This window comes from Ambystoma mexicanum, chromosome 3q (genome assembly GCF_040938575.1).
Source record: "Ambystoma mexicanum isolate Mex_15411 chromosome 3q, UKY_AmexF1_1, whole genome shotgun sequence".
Classification (NCBI taxonomy): Eukaryota; Metazoa; Chordata; class Amphibia; order Caudata; family Ambystomatidae; genus Ambystoma; species Ambystoma mexicanum.
The window spans coordinates 1,274,878,576-1,274,897,469 of NC_090926.1; the positions used below are offsets into that span (position 1 = coordinate 1,274,878,576).

An 18,894-nucleotide genomic window follows, 5' to 3' on the forward strand; every position below is an offset into this window, starting at 1 on the left:
GTCAGGTTCTCCATCCAGACATCAGAACCCTTAACCTTCACGCTTGGTAGCTGAAAGGTTGAGATACAAGGATTGGGACCTCCCAGATGACGTCATGGAGGTGTTGCTTTCGGCCAGAAGGCCAGCAACAAAGACTTTATACCGCTGCTGTTGGAACAAATTTTGCAGCTGGTGTAGAGAAAAGAATATCTATGCCCTTTTCATGTGGTACACCAATGGTGTTATCTTTTCTGCTCTATTTGGCAAATTCGGGCCTTCAAGTTGGCACTATCAAGGGCTATCTCGCAGCGCTATCGATCTTCAAGCGCACTGCAGAGGAACCATCGTATTTCAAGTTACCCTTAGTAATACAATTTCTGAAGGGATTAACCAATGTCTATCCTCCAAGACCATTCCAAGTTCCCTTATGGGACTTAAATTTAGTCTTAAATTTCCTGATGAGTACTCCTTTTGAACCACTCCACTCTTGTTTGCTAAGATTTCTCACCCTTAAAACTGTCTTATTAGTGGCATTGACATCTGCTAGGAGTGTGAGCGAATTACAAACTCTCTCTTGTAAACCCCCTCATACAATTTTTCATAAAGACTAAGTTGTCCTACAAGTGAAGCCTAATTTCCTCCCAAAGGTGGTTTCTGAATTCCACATCACTCAGAAGATTACCTTACCTTCATTCTATCCCTCTCCCCATCCGGGGAAAGAGGAAGAAAGGCTACATAGGCTGGACCCAAGGCAGGCTTTGAGCTTTTACATCAGCAGACTTGCTAGGATTAGGCAAGCAGACCAACTGTTCGTAGGTTACTCAGGGCACAAATTGGGATTACCGATAACAAAAAAGACCATTTCCAGATGGATTATTTTGCCCATTCTGGAATGTTACAAACTGGCTGGGAAAGGGCCTCCTCAAAATCTTAGGGCTCATTCAACCAGGGGTATCGCATCCTCTTCGGCGCTCCAAAGAGGGGTACTGATCCGAGACATATGTACGGCTGCCGCATAGTCGTATGCACATACCTTCACAAAATTTTACAACCTGGATTCCTCCTCTAGCCAAGAGATTAGATTTGGCAAAGCTGTGTTGCACTCTGTTCATTATTGAAGGGAAACATGGCAATTTTACTCCCACCTCCAGTTACACACCACTGCTATGGGAGTCTATCAAGATAAGGAATACGTCGGAGGACACAATCCCTTCGAAGAACAAGTTACTTCTTACCTGGTAACGTTCTTTCGATGGGATGTTCCTCCGACGTATTCCTTATTGCCCCTCCCATCCATCCCCTCAGTAAAACTTCCCTTGTGGTTACAGTTTACACTCCTTCAGGGTCAATAACCAATTCATGTAAAGCAACTGTTAGCTGTGCGAGTCTATACGCATGATGACGTCGGCGCTGATACGGAGGCTGTCGAGGGACATCGGCTCGAGGGACGTCGATGCGCAGCGCCCTCTACTGAAAAAAACTTTCTGAGGCCAGCAAGCTGGAGATGATCTATCAAGATAAGGAATACGTCGGAGGAACATCCCATCGAAAGAATGTGTCCAATTTTATCTCCCTCTCCTCCCCACTCTCCTCACCTGATTGGTATTCCTCCAACTCTTCGGTATTGAGATGCCGACGGGAGCAGAAGTCTCTCTTTTTTGCGGTTGACGAAGCTTGTCTACCACGAGAGGAAGCCACAGTGAATGCTTGAGACAAGCAGTCCTGGGACTTCTCTCCCGTAGCAGGCGACAAGGGAAAAAGCCTTTACGGCAGAAAAAACCCTTGGAGGAAATGGTGCCAAAATCGGAGTCTTTACAGCTGATAATTGGAACGTAGAATCCAGAAGTTGCAGGGGAGCAGAGTTCTGCTGCCGAGGAACGGAGGAGGTGTACGACAGCTGCCAGCTGAAGTGGCAGAATAAGGCAGACTTAACCTCAGACAAAAGAAGTAGCGAGGGAGAGGCGAAACCGGCGGCGAGAAGGAGAGAGAGAGCCGCAGGAGCGGAAAGATACCCCAGTAAGCAAGGTAAGCAAAGGAGGGAAGAGCGAGAGCGAGAGAGAGAGAGAGAGACGCCCCGCTCGAACTGGCCGAGGCGAGAAAAAGGTACGGACAAAGCCGTGGAAAGAGAAAACTAGCGTCTTTACCCAAAGCAGGAAATCCACTCACTAAGGGGGGTTGCAACGCCGCGATCGCTGGGATAAAGAGGCAGAAATACCTCCCAGCAACCGCCATGTTGCCGCAGCACTAGACCGCTGCTGCACGTAAGCGAAAGCAACGTGCTGGGACTACAGTCTGCGCCGGAGCCTCCAATGCGGAAGTAGCCGCCAAACGGCCCGGCCGCGGATGACAGAATGTTACCAGGTAAGAAGTAACTTGTTCTTCTGCTCCATATTCTGCTCAGGGATGGAGGAACCGTTTATTTAGGTACTAACTCCTCTGTTGGAAGAAAAAGGGGTCCGTTTTCACAGAGGGGAAGAGGAGACAGCCTTGTGGCTCCTGTGGATGTACATGCAGAGGTGCCGCTGCACCCTGCGCTTTCTTGCCATCCGCACCTGCTGGTGCCTCAAAAGCACTTTAAAGAGTGGTGGGAGACAGGATAACCCAGCATCTGAAAGAGTGGCGCAAAGTATTACTACACCTGCTTGCAGTCTGCAAACTGTTGTCCATGGTTGCTGCCTTCCTTTTCTAAGAAAACCTCAGAAATGTCCCCCTAGAGGACGGTCCTTCAAAGTACCAGATCTACTCCTTTTACAGGAAGTTCTAGCCCTGTTGGAGAAAGGTGCAATCAAGCCGGTAACCTCAGCGGAAAGAAATCAAGGCTCTTACTTTCCTTATTTTCTGATTCCGAAGAAGGACAGAGGTTTGCAACCCATATTGGGCTGGAGATGCTTGAACAAATTCCTCAGGAAGGACTACTTCAAGATGGCCTTTTTTGCAGATCCTCCAGGCCCTTCAGATCCAGGATTGGATGGTGTCATTGGATCTTCAAGATGCTTATTTCCATGTGCCTATCAATCACAAGCACAGGAAATACCTGAGATTTGCTGTTGGCAGCTCTCATTATCAGTTTCAAGTACTGCCATTCGGGCTGACCTTTGCCCAAAGAGTCTTTACCAAGCTGATGTCGGTGGTAGCAGTGAATTTCCAGAGGGGAGGGATTCACATCTACTACCTGGATGATTGGCTGATCGGAGCCCGTTCAACCAAACAGGCTCTGCAACATCTAGACAGCACCTGCTACTCTCTCCACAAACTTGGTTTCTCCCTCACTTTCAAGAAGTCCCACTTGACATCTTCCCAAAAGCTGCTGTTCATTGGAGCTCTCCTGGACTCTTCCTCGGAAAAAGCTTTGCCACCCGATGTAAGGTGTCTTCACATATCGCAGATGGTAAACAAATTTGAAGTGCCGTAAGTCTTCCGGCCTTCGATTTTCTGAGGTTGCTCGGTCTCATGGCATCCTGTCTTTTTCTGGTGCCAGAGACCCGCCTGAGGATGAGATCCCTTGAGTGGGCTCTCAGATCCCAGTGGTTGTAGTTCTCCATCAGTTCTCTGGTCCAGATCCCGAACAAGGTTGCACAGTATCTCCTGTGGGGGGCCTGCAATGGCCTGCAAGGAGAATGTGTTGAAAGGGGATCCTTTTTGGCAACCATGGCCGGAGATTATGGTGATTACAGATGCCTCTCTCTCAGGTTGGGGGGGATACACCGGCGGTCTGATGATCAGCAGATGATGGTCTCCGTCAGCATCAACCTTTTGGAGCTGAGGGGAATCAGACTGGCGCTGAGGGCCTTTCTGCCCTCTGTAAGTGGTAAAAGTGTCCCGTAGGAAGGGATCTCTCTTGTGCCTGTTGACTTAGAACACAGCGATGGATGCTCTGAACAGGCCGAGTACAGTCTCCCACGAGTGGGAGCTAGCTCAGAAGTTCTTCAAGAGATCTTTGCCCTTTGGGGAACCCCTCAAGTGGATATGTTCACGTTCAGTGTCAACAGGAAGTGCGACGTGTTCTGAGGAACTCTAGGAGACGCGTTTGTAGTGGACTGGGAATTTCCACTCATGCACGCATTTCTGCCGGTCCCCGTCATTCCTCATGTTCTCAGGAGGTTGAGAACATTTGGGAAATCCATGAGCCTGATTGCTCTGTATTGGGGCAGGAGGACGCGGTACCCAGAATTTCTGGACATGTCCATCTGCCCCCCAATTTATCTTCCCCAAAGGGAGGATCTCCTCTCGCGAGAAGGAGGTTGCATTCTACACCCAGAAATCAGGACCCTCAATCTCCATGCCTAGTTTCTGAGAAGTTGAGGTACAAAGATTGGGACCTTCCAGAACACGTCATGGAGGTATTGCTTTCGACCAGAAGGACAGCAACAAAATCTCTATACCGCTGCCGTTGGAACAAGATTTGCAGCTGGTGTAGCGATAAAGGAATTGACCCATTTGCAAGTGACACACCATCAGTGTTACTGTTTCTTCTACATCCAACCCATCAGGGGCTTCAGTTCTCTACAGCCAAGGACTAGCTGGCAGCGCTGTCCATTTTTAAGTTCTCACCGAAACAGGGTTCTTATTTCAAGGTTCCTATTGTTATTAAAGTGTTGACTAATATATTCCTGCTGGTTCCTTTCATTGTTCGGGTTCTGGGCCATTGCATTCCTGTCCTCTGAGGAGGCTTTAATGAAAAACTTTGTTTTTGACAGCCATTACCTCTGCTCGCAGGCTTTGTTAGCATCAGGCTTTATCCCTTAAGCCACCATTTACAATCTTCTATAAAGACAAGGTAGTCTTTAGGGTTTGCTTGCTTTCTACCCTCCTCCTCATCCATCTAAGGAGGAGGGAAAGACTCTACAGACAAGACCCTAAGAGCGCATTATGTTTTTATATAATATACCCTTTAAATTGAGTCATGAAGACCAACTTTTCGTTGGCTATTCAGGCCACAGGATGGGACAAGCGATTACAAAACAAAGTCTGTCTCGTTGGATAATCCTGTGTATTTCCGAGGTCTACAATCTAGCTGGTAAAGAAATCCCAGAGGCCTTAAGAGCTCATTCGACTAGGAGAGTTGCCACTTCATCAGCCCCTCATGTAATGCTGCCTTCTGGACTTCGTTACATACCTTCACAAAACATTATTGCTTGGATTCCCTATCGGGCCAGGAAACCAGATTTGGAAAGGCTGTGTCACACAACGTGAATCAAAAATAAACTCTCCCTTCCCACATCTTACAAGGCACTGCTATGCTATCTAGCATACAGATGAGGAATATGTTGGAGGACACAAACCATTTTAAGAACAAATTACTTACCCCTGGTATTGTTCGACTAAATGGTCTTCATACATATACCACGTCACTCCTCCCAGCCATCCTCTCTGTCAAGAGAGAGTTTTCTTGATTTACACCTTCCTCTCTGTTAATGCTCACGTCTTTCTCATCTTCGAGACTGCTGTACCGAGGAGAGGAAAAACATGAACTGATGCAACTGGCGCGGTGCGTGCCTTGTATACCAGTGCCAACGTCATACTTGAGACAGACAGAGGCCGTTGAGGGACACGAAGACAGCGATGACCATACACACCGCCCTCTGCTGTGAAAGGTTTCTGAGCAGCAAGCAGAATATCGGAGTATATCAAAGATGAAGAATACGTGGGAGGAACATTCAGTTGAAAGAACATTACATGAGATAAGTAGTTTGTCTCTTTTATAGTACTATCTAGCATGCTTTTCAAATACAACTTGAGTAGGTTGCATGTGAGCTCTTACGCCTGATCAAAGGTCTGCGATTTGCCCATAGGACAAGCTTCTGTTTTGCAGGTTTCTCAAAGACGTGCTTGCAGCAGTCAAGGAAAGCCTTTGTGCACTCAGTGCCGTCGAGGATGTAGGTGGCCCGCTTGTCACAGGAGTATCCCATTGGGTTCTCGTGCATGCCATCTTCACAGCACTTCCTGTGCTGCTGGATCTGGTACTGTTGTGCTGCAAAAGGAAAACAGCGGAACACAAATCAATACATACTTTAATTTCACACTAAATCATTGCAACATGACCATAGGTCATGCTACAGTCTATACATATATTGTTCGTATGTTGACATAGGAATGCATTTGCACTTTATATTACAGTTGTGGGTTATTGTGCTTTGTTGACACGTATCTCAATATGCGTCCCTTTTATTTTATTAGGATGATTACCCTGCATGTTTCATGATGCATTCCATTGCATTTTGCATTATTTTGGTTCTTCTAAATTTGTTTTGTATACGACCAATGCAAGGCACCGCTACATTCTAATATGGCTGCCATGGTCTCGTGACAAAGCTGTCAGCGTGTGGAATTAGGCAACATGGCAAAAGGACTAAACTTGCAATATGTACTGTGATTGTTTTCACATCTCCCTAACGTGATCAAGCGCTCAGAGGAGCGCGAAACGCGTCGTTCAGGACACTGCCCTGGCGTCCTGTTGTGTTTTGCTGTGTCTTGCCTACTACTTTTTTTTACCATATATCAAACTCATTCTGCTTATTGGATCCGAGTTTGTTATTTTTCCATTGGGACCTGCTGACCTCATGCTTGGAGTGCGGTTTTCTTTTCCTCCATGTCTTCACAATATATTCACGATATATATATATCAAGTATATCAAGTTATTAATATATTTACAATGTTTTGCCATATCTTGAATGAGTGAGTAACAGCTATGATGCTGGCCCAGGACACAACGACTCTACTAGCAGTGGCTGCAGGGCATAGCCTGTGATGCTACCCTAGGCAGAGGGAACCTGCCAGCATTGTTGCAATCCTCTGAGGCTACCCATAGCGGCTACAACAACTTGTGGACATGCCCTTACAGTGAATCTAGCTATCAGTCAGTGGTGGACTGGGAGCCAAAAGTGGCATTGGAAACCTTTTTCAAAGTAGCCCCATAATACACTATGAACCTCTAGGGCTTCACCTCCCAGCTGGCCACCATTGCCAAGTCCCTTGGGCTCAACATTGACAGACACTTCACGTTCAAACAACACATAGCAAGGGAGATACAAACGGCTTGGTACCAACTTTCTCTTCTGCAGAAAATCAAGCTCTTCATCCCAGAAAACAACTTCAGATCCTCTGTCAAAGCCTTGGTCCTTTCCCACCTGGATGGTGGAATTGCCCTTTTGGAAGGCCCTCCAGAAACTACCCTGGCACCCCAGAGATGTGTCCTGCATGCTGCAGTAAGACTCATTAAAGGACCCTGCCAATTTGACCACCTCACCCGACCCTCATCAAACTGTACTCGCACCCGCTACAAGCTTGTATTATCTTCAAATCCTGTTGCATCATCTACAAGGCTGTCACCCTGAAGTAATCAAGCTACCTCACTGTGAAACTCAGAATCTCCGGAGGCCTGTGATCCACCAGAAGTAATGAAATGTGCAGACTTGAACTCTGACGGTGCAGGAAGGAAAGAACCAGAAGACGGGCCTTCTGTGTCTACGCGCCCAGACCCTGGAACTTCTTCCCCATCAACAGCCGACTCGCCCACACGCTTCTACAGTTCAGAAAACAGCTCAAGACTTTCCTCTTCATGTAATGGCTCCTCCCTAACTCCACACTCTACCTGAGACTCAGTGATCTGCTCCCCGCTGCCTCCTCCCCTGGTTGCTTGTAGATCGTCTGCTGCCAATTTCTCCCTGCTTCCTTTTTCTCTGCTTCCCTCACTGTGTTCTTCCCCCATGGTTGTACAGCGATCAATTGCTTAACGTAGCTAGGTCCACGCTCAATAAAGACCATAATAGTAATAATAATACATTGTAAGGAGGGACAAAAAAATATGGAAAAACAGGCCCAAATTCTGAATTTTAAAGCAAATTGGTCCCTATAAATGGAAACAAATTTGTAAAACAACAAAAACAGACATATTACAGTTTTTAAGAGTGAGGAATAACAACCTCTACCCTGTATAACAAATTATTTCCATCAAAACGATGTGGCAGATGAGAACACATGGAAGGGGCTGGGGTATATGGACAAGAGGGAAAGAGGAGCCGCACATCTCAATACCTACTCAAAAGAGGCCTGTTGTGGAGAGGCCAACCGGGAAATCTCCAGAGTTCCCTGTATGCTAAACTACAACTGTTATCAATGACCATGCTGTTGGCCTTATCTCAGTCATCGGGGACCCTGCTGCAGTACCCAGAAGCACTTTGTCTCTCTCTGCAGGCCCATTTGGTGCAGGCCACCTTTGGTGAGCAGGTGCAAGTGGATCTAGGTCACCTAGCCCAAGCACCACCCGCCTCCTTAGCCCTGCCTCATCCTTTCTGCTCTTAACTCTTAGATCAGTGGCGTCTCTCACCTGGGCGCCCAAAGTGAAGGGCAGACAAAAAAAGGGCCAATTCCTGTTTGGACCTGTTCCGACATGGAGGACCCAGGGCCCAAACCCCTTGCTCGAGACAACAGGTAAGTATGCACTGCCATGTGTTTTCTGCATCTGTCCCCAAAGGCCATCCTCACCATCAAAAGGTAACACCAACGTCAACTTCTCTGATGCTGGAGTGAGGACAGGTGCTCCTTGTCACAGTAAATTGTGCATTTGTAAAAGTTGTATTCTCGCGCTGCAGCGTCCGCGTGCCCACTACCCCCTCCATTTGTCCCAGTTGCTTCCTTGAGAGAGGTCCTCCCTCCTACTGAACTCCCATTGGTTGGCGGGCCCTTTAAATCAGCCACCCAGGCACCCCATGCTGTTGCAGCCCCCTCAGCCAAGGACCAGAGGCTAAAGACAGCTCCAGTGGTGTCTGCCAAGGTAGCATGTAGCCTGCAGCTGCCGAATCTGGGTGTGTTGTATTGTGCTGTGCTAAAAAACATGCCTTTTTTCTCCCTCTTCTGGGAAAGTCGAATCCGGGTGTTTCGCATTCCGGTAACTGTGGCATTATTGCTGGTTCTTTCTAGGCTCCCACCTATATCCCCTTCCCACATGATGTGCCGTTCATTGTTGTGAGTTACTTGTTTCCCTTCTGTCTCTTCCGTTCTTGTGACCCCCGGTCCCTGTCCTCCTCATCCCCCTGCACATTCTGAGCTGTGTGCCACAAGGCTGTACGTCTCTCTCTCTTCTCTCACCCCCTTCTCCACCTACCTCCTTCACACCCCCTACGGTGCTATCTGTCTCTGATCTTCTGTAACTGCCACTCTATCTCTTACCCTATCCCTCTCACTAAGTCTGGAAGGAAGAAGTTCAAGAGGGACATCCTGTTCTCTAACCCAGGCCTCCCTATCGCTTATACCTACACTAGTGTTTCCTTCAGACAGACTCTCACTGACATCCTCTTTGTCGTCCCCTCTCCAGACCTATGGACCCTTCATATGGTCTCTGTTCTCTTTCCTTTCTCCTCCTCCTCTCACATTAAGGATGGCACTAGGTGGGAAGTCCTCTTGGCCCCCTTTCACTCCTCCAAGACCTTCATTAACGTCTCTCTTAACGGCACTGTCTTGGTTCAGGATACTCAGCCTAATCTCCTCCTTTTTGATAGGCGTTTCCCACGTGTCATCAACTTCCTCCCTTCTCCTGATACTCCTTCCGCCACCTCTTTGACACCCTCATCTTCCTCCTCTGTCCACTCTCTGGCCCCTCTACTACCTCTGCAGGGTGTACCTCAAGCCTCCACGGAAGTCTTCCAAATGTGGCAATCTGCTCCACGTCACTACTCTGAACTCTCGTTCTACTGTCAAACACTCCTCTGACTTCTGTCACCTCCTTGAAGATCTCAACCCAGATATCCTTGCTCTCACCAAGACATGGTTTACAGCCTGTTCTGTCACAAGCGTTGGCACTCTCCTTCCTGTGGGCTACAAGATCCTCTCCAAACCCAGAACCAACTGACCTCGAGGTGGAGTAGCTCTGATCTTTCTGGAGTGGGACCCAGCCTCTATAATCCCTATGCAGGCCTACTCCTCCTTTAAATGCCTGGTTTGCAGGCTCCCTATCTCTCCTGGCCTCTCTCTAACTGTGGCCACCATCTACAGGCCACCTGCCCAGGTCGGCCTCTTTCTCACTGAATGGGCAACCCCTCCTCTTCTCTTCTTGCCTCTACTGCTCAACTTCTCGTCAGCGATCTCAAGATCCACCTGGATGCTTCTAATCCTTCCTCTGGGCTTTTCTGCAACCTCTGCGACACTCTCTCTCTTTCGATTCTGCCCTCTGGCCCGACACACTCACCTCAGACATCCCCCTCTCTAACCCTTTCACCACTCTCACCTCTTGGACTGACCACTTTCTACTCTCCTCTCATTTGAAACTCTATCCCTCAGAAACACTATCCCGCTAAAACTCAGGATATCCTGTCCTCTAACTCCTCTTCCTTTCCCTCTACCTCTTGCTCTCCCGGCCCACCTTTTGCCATCACTCCCTCTCCTTCTCCTTTCTCCTCCTTGTCTCTGACAATACCTGACGAGGTTTCTATACAAGTCCAATCTATGAAAGTGTCGTCCAAACAGGTGCCCTCCTGATCCTCCAGAACCACCAAGGACCACATTCACACTCTCGCTCCAACCTTGGCCCATTTCTGTAATCAATGTACTCCTACGTCCCGTCCCCTTTCCTCCATACTTTTGGGACATTCCGTCCAGTGGGACGGGACCAGTGCACTTTTGTAAAAAGCATCAAATTGAAACATTTGGCCTACTCTTTTTACGCAGGGTACTGCACACGGCCGAAACCCCAGCCTCCTTAGCTCCGCCCCACGCATCACCCTTCAGTCTTTTTCTCTGCACGGTCGGGGCTGGATGCACTTGCATCACTGGGAAGACATTTTTCTTGTTTCCTGTTGTCCTTCTCTCCTGCTCCGGTTCTGCAGTCGCCTAGTCCTCCGTCTATACCAGATCGTTTGGGATTTGTCTCTTGTTCCTCTTGCGAACGTCGCTTCGCTAGGGCGGGTTCCCATTCTTTCTGTTTGGAGTGTCTGGAACCGGATCACCGTTGGGGCTCGTGTTTCTACTGCACATCCCTTTCGGTCCAGGCACTTCAGGGTCGTCTTCGTCGGTGGGAGGATATCATCCAGCAAGTTCTTCCACCGCATTTTCAACTCTTCATCAACGAAAAGAAGAGACGCCCGGTAAGTTCCTTTTAGGGCACCCCGGCCGGGGGACACTTTCCCGGGGGCCTCCAGGTCCGGGAGGGGCTTCAAGAGCTCTGCTACCAGGGATTCCCCTGAGGTGCCTCGCAGGCCTAATAGGAGTACCAGGGTTTTCTATGAGGGTTCCTGGGAGGGGCCTGCTGACACCGGATTACAATCCTAAATTCACAAATCAGGAGCTAATAGCCAGTCCACTCGTGTTGAGGCTTTCGGTACCAGAGTTCTCTCCGAGGTCTCCTTGTCTGGAGCTTCCCGTATAGACACTGAGGTGCGCCCTGAGGCCTCCGTTGAGGCTTTCTGTACCGAACCACGGTTCGAGGCCCCTCTCGGGGGAGCTATACAGACCTGACTCCATTCCAAGTTTCCTCTCATTAAGGCTAAGGTGTGTACCGTCTGAACTGAGAGACCCATTAAGGTCTTGTCTGTGAAGTGGATTCCTCAACATTCCCGCGCTCGCGGTGATACCGGTTCTGTTGAGGGGGCACATGACCATTTCTCCTCTGTTACCAGCTTTGCCAAGGTTCCTCTCTTGTAGGTTAATTCAAGGGGTCACGTCAGGATGTCTAATAAACATCCCAGGCCCCATAGTACTGGCTCTGCCGAGGATCCTTGTGTCAAGGCTAAAGTTTTGATCAAGTCCCCCTGACCAGTCTGTGGAGTTACCTACCTCATCCACACATGTGACGCAGTTCTCCTCAGATCCTAACAAAATGGCGGGCCTTCCCGCGTGGTCTATGCCGGCCATTTTGGATTCTTCGCTCGCACCCACGCTATTGACGGCGGGGTGCTGGGAACCTTATTTTTGGTGGCCAAACCTTTCCATGGGACAGTGTGAATCCCCCTTATGACTGGCGTGCTCGGATGCCACTACCGCATATGGTCTTGCTTCCTCCTACTTCTGCCCCATTGGCCTAGGAAGACCCGGGTTGGTGGCGAGTCTTCTTGGCAGCTTTCCTCTCTACGTTCGTGGGGGTATGCCCCTCATGAGCTGCCTCTGCCCACTCCAGCGCCTAACGTTTTGGCAGATGATGCCTTTTTCGGGAAGCTCCACAGTCTTATGAACTCTGATCCCATGAGGGAGTATTTCAAATGTCTTTTTAGGGAGAGCTGCCCTCCGGTGCTGCATCCTGCCCTGACAGTTCCAGTCACAGCACCTGTCACCCCGGCAACGGTACCGCCTCTACCTCCCCGCCCGCCTCCAGCTCTTCCGCATCTGCCTCCTTTGTCTCCAGTTGACAAGACTCCAGCAGAGCGGGACATCAATTAAACGCTGGTTGCATCGCAACCGGCGGATCCTGACGTACTGGACAAGCCTCAGGCAGATCAGGATAGTGAGGACCAGCCCCGCTCTGTCAGACCATTCCATGACCGGGTCTTGGACATGATGTCACTCAGTGACATACCAGTACCTGAGGCACCCGCTGCGCAGGAAGGGTGGCTGTCGGGGGCGCTCACCTTGTCTCCGCAGCAGCACACCGGCCTGATGTGACTCACGCAGATGGCTCTTCAGAGCTCCTGGCTTCAGGCAGTGGACCCGGACACCAAAATGATTCCAGTACCACCCTGCATGATGACAGATCTCCTATGGTGGTCATCTTTCAGCAATCTGTCGCTGGGTGCTCATTTTCAGGAGCCCTCCCCTCAAACGACCATTTCGACTGACTCCTCCCTTATTGGGTGGGGTGCAACGTTGGATCATCTTCAGGTTTTCGACCTATGGTCGCCACAGGACAGACAATTTCACATAAATTATCTGGAGCTGTTGGGCAGAATCCTGTGCAGTGCCCTTAGGGACCACTACACACAATTAAGACCACAGGTGGTAATACAAGTTCACCTTTGGTACAAGCCCGGACTACACTGTTCAAGTGGTAGCAGTAGCGGAGCAGCCATACTTATCTCAAGAGTAAATGAGCAGTAGTAGAGATTACACAAAGGACCACAATTACTGTGACTCAAGCAAACACTGACTCAAGGTTTCAGGTAAAAAATATAAGTACATTTATTTAAAACCATCTGTTCATAAAACACTTCACTTCTATAAATTCAAAACCACACGTAAAATACACGACACACAACCACTCCACTTGTTCCAGCAAATTCAAGGTAAGTACATTAGGATTCGACAGACCGGTGTTGAGATACTAACGCGTACCCGCGGATAGAAATGCTCAGGAAGTTAAAACACACTTTGTACTTTAGTATTTCAAACAAGGGAAAAGGGGATAAAATCACAAGCAATACTTTTGTCTAGGCAAGAGAATCGGAGGACTCGTTCAAAGATACAGATTAAAGTCAATAGGCCTGTGCCAGTGTCAATGGAGCAGATGCGCAGTTGCCGAGGATCACACGTTGAACAGTTCGAGATTCGAGATGCCAAGAGTACTTCGATATTGTCAAATGGAAGGAAAAGTTATAAGAGGGAGGGAAGAAAGAGCTCAAGGGAAGAAGATTGCAGCAGAGCTTCACCGGGATCCGGGGTTGCAGCAGCCGTCTTCTTCTCCACTTCTCTTCGGTTCCTTGCAGTTCCGGTGACGACTCTGCCTTCTAGCCCAAGAGTCTTGCCTTTTATGCCAAAATCCCCCATTCATACAGCCTGGCTGTCAGTCACTCAGCAGGGGGATTATCCAGCCCGGACAACCACCTCAGCCTATCAACACAAAGTGCGACTTGGGTCTCCAAGGACTACACCCCTCCCTCACATTCAGCCCACCTAGACACCCAGATGCCTAAGGAGGGCTTCTGGTCAGAAGCCCGCCAAAGGTCGGCGAACAAAGGAGGCAAACCTGGTTTGCTGCACAAAGAAAGACCCAAGAAGGATGTTAACAGAAAGAAATGGCGATTAAACCTAACCGGAGCCAAAATAAAAAGTATTTGGGCAAGCGGGTTTAAATTTCGAGGCTACCAAAATAGCCTAAAACGTTACCACGTTATATAATATAACCGCGGTAGGAAAATTAGGGTAGGTACCACTGCCACCCGCCAAGTCTTAATGTTAAGGCAGCGAAACAATGCTGCAAGAGGCACTGATAAAAAGGGCTAAGAATTAACCCTTTCCAATTCTCCATATAAGATGGGGTGTACTGGATCCGTGGTTAAAAGTGACTATGTAAAGTTTTTTTTATTTATTTATTTATTAATTTGTTAAAGATTTTTATTATTTTATAACAAACTCCAAGCATTACAAACAATTAGGACTTCCAAGTTTAAGTTTCACAACGTTACATTACAGAATACACTCTTCTGTCCTCCCCCCTCCCATCCCTTTAACTCGAGCCCCTGTGTCCATGTCATCAGCCTGTTCATCTTCAGGCGTGTCAGCTTCCAATATCTCTTCCGTGTCATCATCACTATAGACGGCCTGGGAGGGGCCCGCCATTGAGGCCACCAATTGTCTCCATGCTATTAGGGGTCCCACCTCCTCCACCCCCCCTGCTGACTGCTTCGTACTAGGCAGCCGTTCCTCTGCCCACTTCATGAGGTCTGCCCACCACGTCTCTATTCTAGGTCTCTGGGCTGCTTTCCAGCACATAGCTATTCTCCGTTTGGCCAGGATGTAGGCCAGGTCCTTCATCTTACTAATGTGCCTCAGGTTGCGTGGTCTGGGAAAGCCCCAAGCATACATGCCCAAGCTGACTCCACCTCCAGAGTAATCCCTTTTCCTGCCAAGCGTACCTTCAGTTCTGTCCAAAACCTTCCCACCTCCAGGCAAGCCCAAAACATGTGTTGCATCCCAGCTTCCTCCTCACCGCACCTAGGGCATTTCTGTGTCAATGGGCCACCAAATCTGGCAATTTTACTGGGGGTCAAATATGCTCTATAAGTGATATATAATAATTGAATCTGCTGGAGCCTCGCATTTCGGGACACCTTCTTACGATACCTTTGGGCTCTATCCCATTGCCCATCCGACATGGGTTCTCTTCTTCCCAATCTCGCCTCAGTTGGAGCAACTCCTTCCCCACTCTGGTCCCCAGTAGCTCATATATACGGGATATTTCATGCCCGCCCTCCGAGATGTCATACATCGTCTCGATGGTAGCGCTTGCCGCAGGCCACCTTTCTCACACTCGTTTAATGATTCTAGAATAGGTGATATGTTGGCCCTTATGCACCCCAGTGCCTTCTATTAGCCTCTGAAAGTCCAATGCCTCCCCCTCCTGCCATATATCTCCAAGGGTAGCCAGGCCCATCGGTTCCCAGTATCTGCTGACCCCTTTTATCATTTGGGAGACCTCTCTGCATAGCGCCACTAGCAGCACCTGAATGGAGAACGGAGCTGGGTATCCCACAGTCTGCCATGCTCTATGCCACACCTCCCAACCAAGCACCAGCAGCCTCGCCATTCCTAGTACCTTTGTTTTAGGTAACCACACTGTCTCTCTAAGGAAGTAGGGAGCAGGATCCTTACATAACAGCCTGGTTTCAGCCGTTTTTTCTTCAGACAACCACCTGGCCACATATTGCAGCTGTCCCACCAAGTAATACAACTCACAATTCAGCACGTTTATACCACCTCTATCACACGAGTTTTGTAATTTCCAGAGGGCCACCCTGTTCTGGAGTTATGCCATATAAAACCCCTGCGCAGGCTGTGGAGCCTGGCAAAGAAGCGCTTGGGGATCACATACGGGATGTTTACAAAAAAGTGTAAATAGTCTAGGCAGGACTACCACCTTGATCAGAGCCGCTCTCCCCTTCATGGCCAGGGGTAGTCTGGACCAGAATCCCATGCTGTTTTTAATGCCTGCAACTGCCTTTTCCGTGTTGTGTTTGTGTTCTTCTCCAATCGTGTGGTATATGTCAATGCCCAGGTATCGGAACGACTCGGTTTGCCAGGGTATTGGCAATCCCGGTAGGCTCCTCGGTAGGGCACGTCTGTATCTCCCCAGGGGGAACATGCTGGATTTCTTGGGGTTCACCTCTATGCCCACGAGGGTAGCGTATCGTTCCATCACCTCCAGGACATATTGTAGGTTCTCCTCTGGGAAGCGCAGATATAAAAGTATGTCATCAGCATACAATGATATGAGATGTGAGCATCCCGCAGTGTGGATCCCTATCTCCCCATATTGTTGTCTGAGGCATACCGCCAATGGCTCCAACGCTAGGATATATAGCATAGGTTACCAAGGGCAGCCCTGTCTAGTGCCCCTGCTGAGTTGCCATTTACCAGAGATGGTAGCGCCCGTTTTTACCCTTTTGATTGGGGAACTATATAACATTTTAACCCACCTTAGGTACCCCGGACCCATTCCATATTCTCTCAGAGTTGCTAGCAACCAAAGCCATCTCACTGAGTTGAAGGCCTTGACCGCATCCAGCGAGACGATTGCTAATTCGCCAGGGTCCTTCTCTGTGTGGTCAATAATGTGGTGAAGTCTCCTATGGTTATCAGTTATATTCCTATGGTTATCAGTTATATTCAATGTGTATCAGGCTGCCGATGACTCGCTTAAGCCTGTTTGCCAGCACTGCCGTGAGGATCTTGCTGTTCTGATTAAGCATTGATAGGGCTCTATCTGACCCACAGGTTGTGCTTGGCTTACCTGATTTTAACAGCGAGATGATCTCCGCCTCCCGTAGGGACTCTGGCAGCCTACCACGCTCAAACGCCTCATTAAGCATGGCCAGCAGCGGGGGGAGCAGCTCTTATTTGTATGTTTTGTAGAATTCGCTGGGGAGCCCATCCGACCCCTGAGCTCTGTATGTAGTCAGGTGCTGGATCACTGGATCTAGTTCTTCTGAGGTGATTGGGGCGTCCAGGTCTGCCCGTTCCAGATCGTCTAGAGTGGGCAAGCCTTTGTCTTCTAGTGTGTCCTGGATCTCTTGGTCCCTCATAAAGGCGTTTACAGTATCTAAGGAACTCTTCGTTTACTCCCTCTTGGGTATCCCAGATCTGGCCTCCGTCCCCCCTAATTTCCCTGATCACTGGTTGTGATGTTTCGTTTTTATATAACCAGGCCAGAAATCTGCCCTGCTTATCTCCCCCTGCATGCTGCCTTTCGACATACTTCTTATAGCTAAACTTGCATAATCTATCCTAGTGCTCACTGCTGACTTGTTGTAGCAGTTTCATCCTTGCCCCATCCTCCCGAGAGTTTTCCCCCTTATGCATTATGTCTTCCAACTCCCTCTCCATTTCTTGCAGGTCCCGTTCTATACCCCCTGAAGCCCTCAGGATTTGGATATGGCTACGCCCCGCACCACAACTTTGAATGCCTCCCATACGGTTCCCACAGATTGGATGCTTCCGGTATTAATATCGAAGTACTCAGTGATCGCCTCCCTCAGGTCCTCCAGGAATCCCAAGTCCTGCAGGGCCTCAGCTCTGAGCTTCCACGTTGGGATTTGCGCTCTAGGGGGTTGGTGATGCCACTCCAGGACTAAGGGGGAGTGGTCCGAAAGCACTCTGGCCTTATATTCCGCGCCCACCATTTCCCTTGCTAACTCAGCAGCAGCAAACACATAATTCAGCCTTGTGTGCAGGTCATGTGGTGATGCGTAGTGTGAGTACTGCCTGTCCGCAGGGTGCAGCTGCTTCCAGACGTCTACGAGTCCAAAATCTCTCAGCAGGGCCTGTAACGCCTTTGCGGCCGGGGTGGGTTTGTCTAGTTTACCATCTGACTTGTCCACTTTAGGATTCAATGTACAGTTAAATTCCCCTCCCTATAGGATCGTGCTACCCAATAGGGGGCTACTTTTGCTGTATAAAGTCCTAAAATAGGCCGCTGTATCTTGGTTAGGGGCGTATAAGTTTATAATGCGCACTTCCCGGTTTTCCAGCATCCCCCGCACTACTATCATTCTTCCTTCCGGGTCCTCCGTAGACTGAATCAGTTGAAATGGTACATGCGGTGCCACCCATATGATTACTCCCCTTGCGTAAGCTGAGTATGTAGCTCCAGTTTTGCTCCCTTTCCACTTTCTCTTGACCACCTCCAGTTTCTCGCTAGTAATGTGGGTTTCCTGTAGTAGTGCTATGTCAATCTTCATCCTTCTTAGGTACATCATTACTTTGTTACGCTTCAGATAGCTATTAAGGCCTCTCACATTCCAGGTGACCACTCTAAGGCTACCCAACGCCATTTATAAAGAATCCCGCTTCCCCTCCCAGTTTCCCCTCCCGCCTGATATGACACAAAATTTGGCTCGCTCCCTTCCTACTTCCGACAAACTCCCCCTCGCCCCCTTTCCCAACTTTAAACCACTGCGCACAACCCCTTCCCTCCCCCCTCTCCACCCAAGCCCAACAAGTGCCCAGCTCCATCCCTGGATCTCAGGCTCCCCCGCGTTTGGTCCTGCCTCGGAATGCCGAGGCCAGGAACCCAGCAGGGTGTCACCGGACTACCAGTGACCTAACTAAACTTCTCGTTGTGGAGGTATGAGGGCAGGCTCTGTAAGGCTCCCGCGCTATTATCAAGGTTTCTCGGTGCCAACAGATCATGCATACTTGTATGGCCCTAGCAACACCCGCCCAAAGGCTATGTCTTATACTATATTCAAGTCCCATTGTCTTAGGCTGTGACACCCTGGGTGCCACAGACATCCATTATTTATCTACTCCTTCTCCTGTCTGGATACCTGATTCTCTGCATGTCCAGCCACCCCATAGCGTCCTCCGGGGTTTCAAAAAACAAGGTTCTGTTCTTATGGAACACCTTCAATTTTGCCAGGTAGATCAGCATATACCTGTGGCCTGCTTCACGCAATCTTCTTTTCACAGTCCCAAAGTTCATGCGTCTGCGCTGCACCTGCAAGGTGTAATCCGGGTATGCGGTTATGTTCGTCGACCCCTTTTGTATTGTTCCGCCT

General features: G+C 49.1%; 1 protein-coding gene across 2 annotated transcripts in view; it reads right to left on the bottom strand.

The window, feature by feature from the left end:
- LOC138447868 (complement C3-like) overlaps positions 1-18,894 on the bottom strand; it is a 1,306,650-nt gene that overhangs the window by 857,922 nt on the left and 429,834 nt on the right. For both annotated transcript variants that reach the window (XM_069604330.1, XM_069604329.1), the window contains exon 17: positions 5,741-5,950. In XM_069604330.1, the coding sequence (XP_069460431.1) occupies positions 5,741-5,950 (210 nt within the window). The remainder of the gene's footprint in view (positions 1-5,740; positions 5,951-18,894) is intronic.